The following is a 2966-nucleotide window of genomic DNA, read 5'->3' as shown; positions in this document are numbered from 1 at the left end:
AACTTCGTCGACAGACATTCTTGATTGATCGCTGTCAGCTGGTCTAGGACGTTTAATAATTTGTCTTATAGTTTGTTGCGTTTGTGGAAATGGATTCCTATTAAAATTAGGTTGTGGGTTTGCAAATCTAGTTGCACCAAATTGATTTTGTCCAGGTCTCATGGATGGTCTGTTGAACATTCGTCGTTGTGGAGTTTGCATGAGTGGATATGGATATTGTGGTTGAATGGGTCGATACTGGTATGGATTAGGAAAAGGCTGTAATGGTTGTTGATATGATGGATATCTGAATTGATAGTGAGTTTGAAAGTTTGGATTCATTTTACTTGTATTTGCATGGAAAGTATTATTTTCAATTTTCGTCTTAATATTTTTTTCGAAATTTTGCTTAATATAAACATTTGCATGTTCTTCGTAAATCCCCTCACTTTGTGCTATGTTTATTAAGGTTCTTAAATCGGGAATTTCATGATGAGCCAAAATACAGAACAAATTAGTTGGTAATTTTCGAACAAGTGCCTTAATAGATTCCCTAATTGCTTGCAAATAAATGATGAGGTCGGTATTATTACCTTCTAGATGTAGTTTAGCTATTAAGAGTTGACGCCTACTTTCAGCTTCCTCGCAGAATGCTCGTAAATTTCCTTTGTATGGTGTTTCTCGGAAATTTTCCAAAAGTTTGTAACTTGGCGTTTGGGGCTTGTATTCAGCAATTAACCTTGACCTCAAGGTGTACCAGTCCTCGATGTTTGGTAGTCCCAATGATCTTATAACTTGTCCATCTATGTTTCGCAAGTCGTTAGTTTGGTAGAGCTCTAGGATGTAATCCACTCTACTAATGAACGTATAAAGCGCTGATGGATCTCCATTAAATGGGAAAATGTCTTTGAGTTGTCTTCTCGCTTCACTTAGGTTGTTCTCGTTTAGAGTTACGAGTTGTGGTGCGGCAATCTTAGGTTGTTCCATTTTGTATTTTCTTTTAGTTTTTATTTAGATAGAGTTTATTATGTTTTTTTACGTTTTATTCTTCTGGAGTTTTTTTTATTATTTTGATTTTTGCTTATTAGTTAGCTTATTTAAAAATTTTTACTTTTATTATTTTTAATGTTTCTTTCGCCTGCCGTTGGACTTATGGGATGAATTTCAACTGGGGATTTTCTTTGTTTTCTTCCACTTTATTAGGACAACCGAAATGGATTTATAATCCAAGTTGAAGTAACGAAAATCACAAGCGTAATTGTTTACGAGTACCGGATTATAAAAGTTAATTTATTTTCCACTCGCGGTTCTTTTTTTTCGGATACTTTTTTAGTATCCTACCGACTGCGCCAGTAAAATAGTTTTTAATTTGAGTCGAATAAATGATCCGTAATTGAACTAAGATCAACGCCGAAATAAATAAAAACTCCGAATGAATCCGCTTTGCGTTTTTATTGATTGAATATCAGCTTAAGACTGAAACAGTTGATGTGAGAAAATCTTAGATGTACTGGGTTAGTGGGTTGTTTACTTGATCTGCGCGAGAGCGCTTCTTACTTATGCTTATGTGCATACATATGAAAAAGAATTCTTATGTGCTACGTGGCTATGTGCCTGCCTAATGGCTGGGTTCTGATTTCGGTATGTGCTACGTGGCTATGTGCCTGCCTAATGGCTGGGTTCTGATTTCGGCTTAAGTGGATGCGCGGCTTAAGTGGGTGCGCAATATCGGGGTATTTAAAAGTGGGTGCGCAATATCGGAAAATGTTTGTTTATTTAACAAGGCATCGATGCGGCGGACCACTGCGGTCGGTCATTTGTATAAGTGAATTATGAGGAAGGCATAATTACGTTACTATATAAAGATGTTGATCATCAGTAAGATAAAAGGAAAAGCATGCATGTGGTTGCATGCAGATCCAGAACGTGTATTGCTACCAACAGAGCAGTTGGCGGCTGAGCTTATATCAATGTTTGGTGAGAGGAAGTCGAAGTTAGAAACAAGGCGAAAATTTGAGGAACGAAAATGGACAGCTGGCGAAAGCTTGGTTGCTTATGTAGACGATAAGGTGATGCTTGCACATGGAATAAAAATGGATGATGAAGAATTGGTGGCGCTCCTCATTGAAGGTATTCCGAATCAAATGCTACGTAACCAAGCCCGTATCCAATGCTTTGAAGATATCCAGCACTTAAAGCGGGCATTTGCGAAAGTGAAACTACCGAAAATGGATGAAACACACAAGAAGGTGGCATCGGTGAACAATAATGGCAGCACACTCTTGCGTTGTTTCAATTGCAATTCGAAGGGACACTGGGCCAAAGAGTGCAGGAAGCCAAAGCGCGAAAAAGGGTCATGCTATGCCTGTGGTGAGATGGGGCACTTTGCAGCAAAGTGCCTGAAAAACAAGAATGTGGATGAAAACAATTACGTAAGATATTTTGAAATTAATTTTATGAACAATTCTAAATCAAAATTTATTACAGCATGCCTCATAGACACGGGAAGCCCCATTTCGTTCATAAAAATTAGTAAAGTACCTAAAGATGTTATTGAAGTACCAGTTTTAAGTTCATTTTACGGATTAAACAAAAGTTACTTGAAAACATATGGAAAAATATTGTGTTACATTATGAAAAATTTGAATAAAATACATTTTAATTTAATAATAGTGGCAAACGAGTCTATGAGTCATGATGTAGTATTGGGAAGAGACTTTATGGAAGCATGCAACTTATGCTTGAATCTGGACACCTTGAAAATTATTACAGTGGATAAAATTGAAAGTCGATGTAACAAGAAAAGCGATAAAATGTTAGAAGAAACAAATATGTACAACAATAGTAAAACAGTTAGCGATAGTGTTAGTCAAGGTAGTAGTAAAAGTCAAATGATTAGTGACAAGGTTAAAAATAAATTAGAGAAAGCTGTCAATGCTGAAATAAGCACAGCGCAGAGGGAATTGCTTGAAATTAATGTAATAGAT

The 2966-nt window shown here is 36.4% G+C and overlaps 1 protein-coding gene across 1 annotated transcript; it reads left to right on the top strand.

Annotated features, from left to right (window-relative positions):
* Positions 1-1849: 1849 nt before the first annotated feature.
* Positions 1850-2694, top strand: LOC116802524. The gene is made up of 2 exons (XM_032726986.1): positions 1850-2411; positions 2467-2694. The coding sequence occupies exons 1-2, from the start codon at positions 1881-1883 to the stop codon at positions 2476-2478; spliced, it is 543 nt and encodes a 180-aa protein (XP_032582877.1). The 5' UTR covers positions 1850-1880; the 3' UTR covers positions 2479-2694.
* Positions 2695-2966: the final 272 nt, after the last annotated feature.

This window comes from Drosophila sechellia, unplaced genomic scaffold (assembly GCF_004382195.2).
Source record: "Drosophila sechellia strain sech25 unplaced genomic scaffold, ASM438219v1 U_156, whole genome shotgun sequence".
Taxonomy (NCBI): domain Eukaryota; kingdom Metazoa; phylum Arthropoda; class Insecta; order Diptera; family Drosophilidae; genus Drosophila; species Drosophila sechellia.
Note: the sequence above shows the minus strand (reverse complement) of the source record. Positions and strands in the feature narration are given on the sequence as shown.

Coding starts and splice junctions, on each gene's coding strand:
- LOC116802524 (XM_032726986.1), top strand. CDS start 1,881: ATGTGGTTGCATGCAGATCCAGAACGTGTATTGCTACCAACAGAGCAG.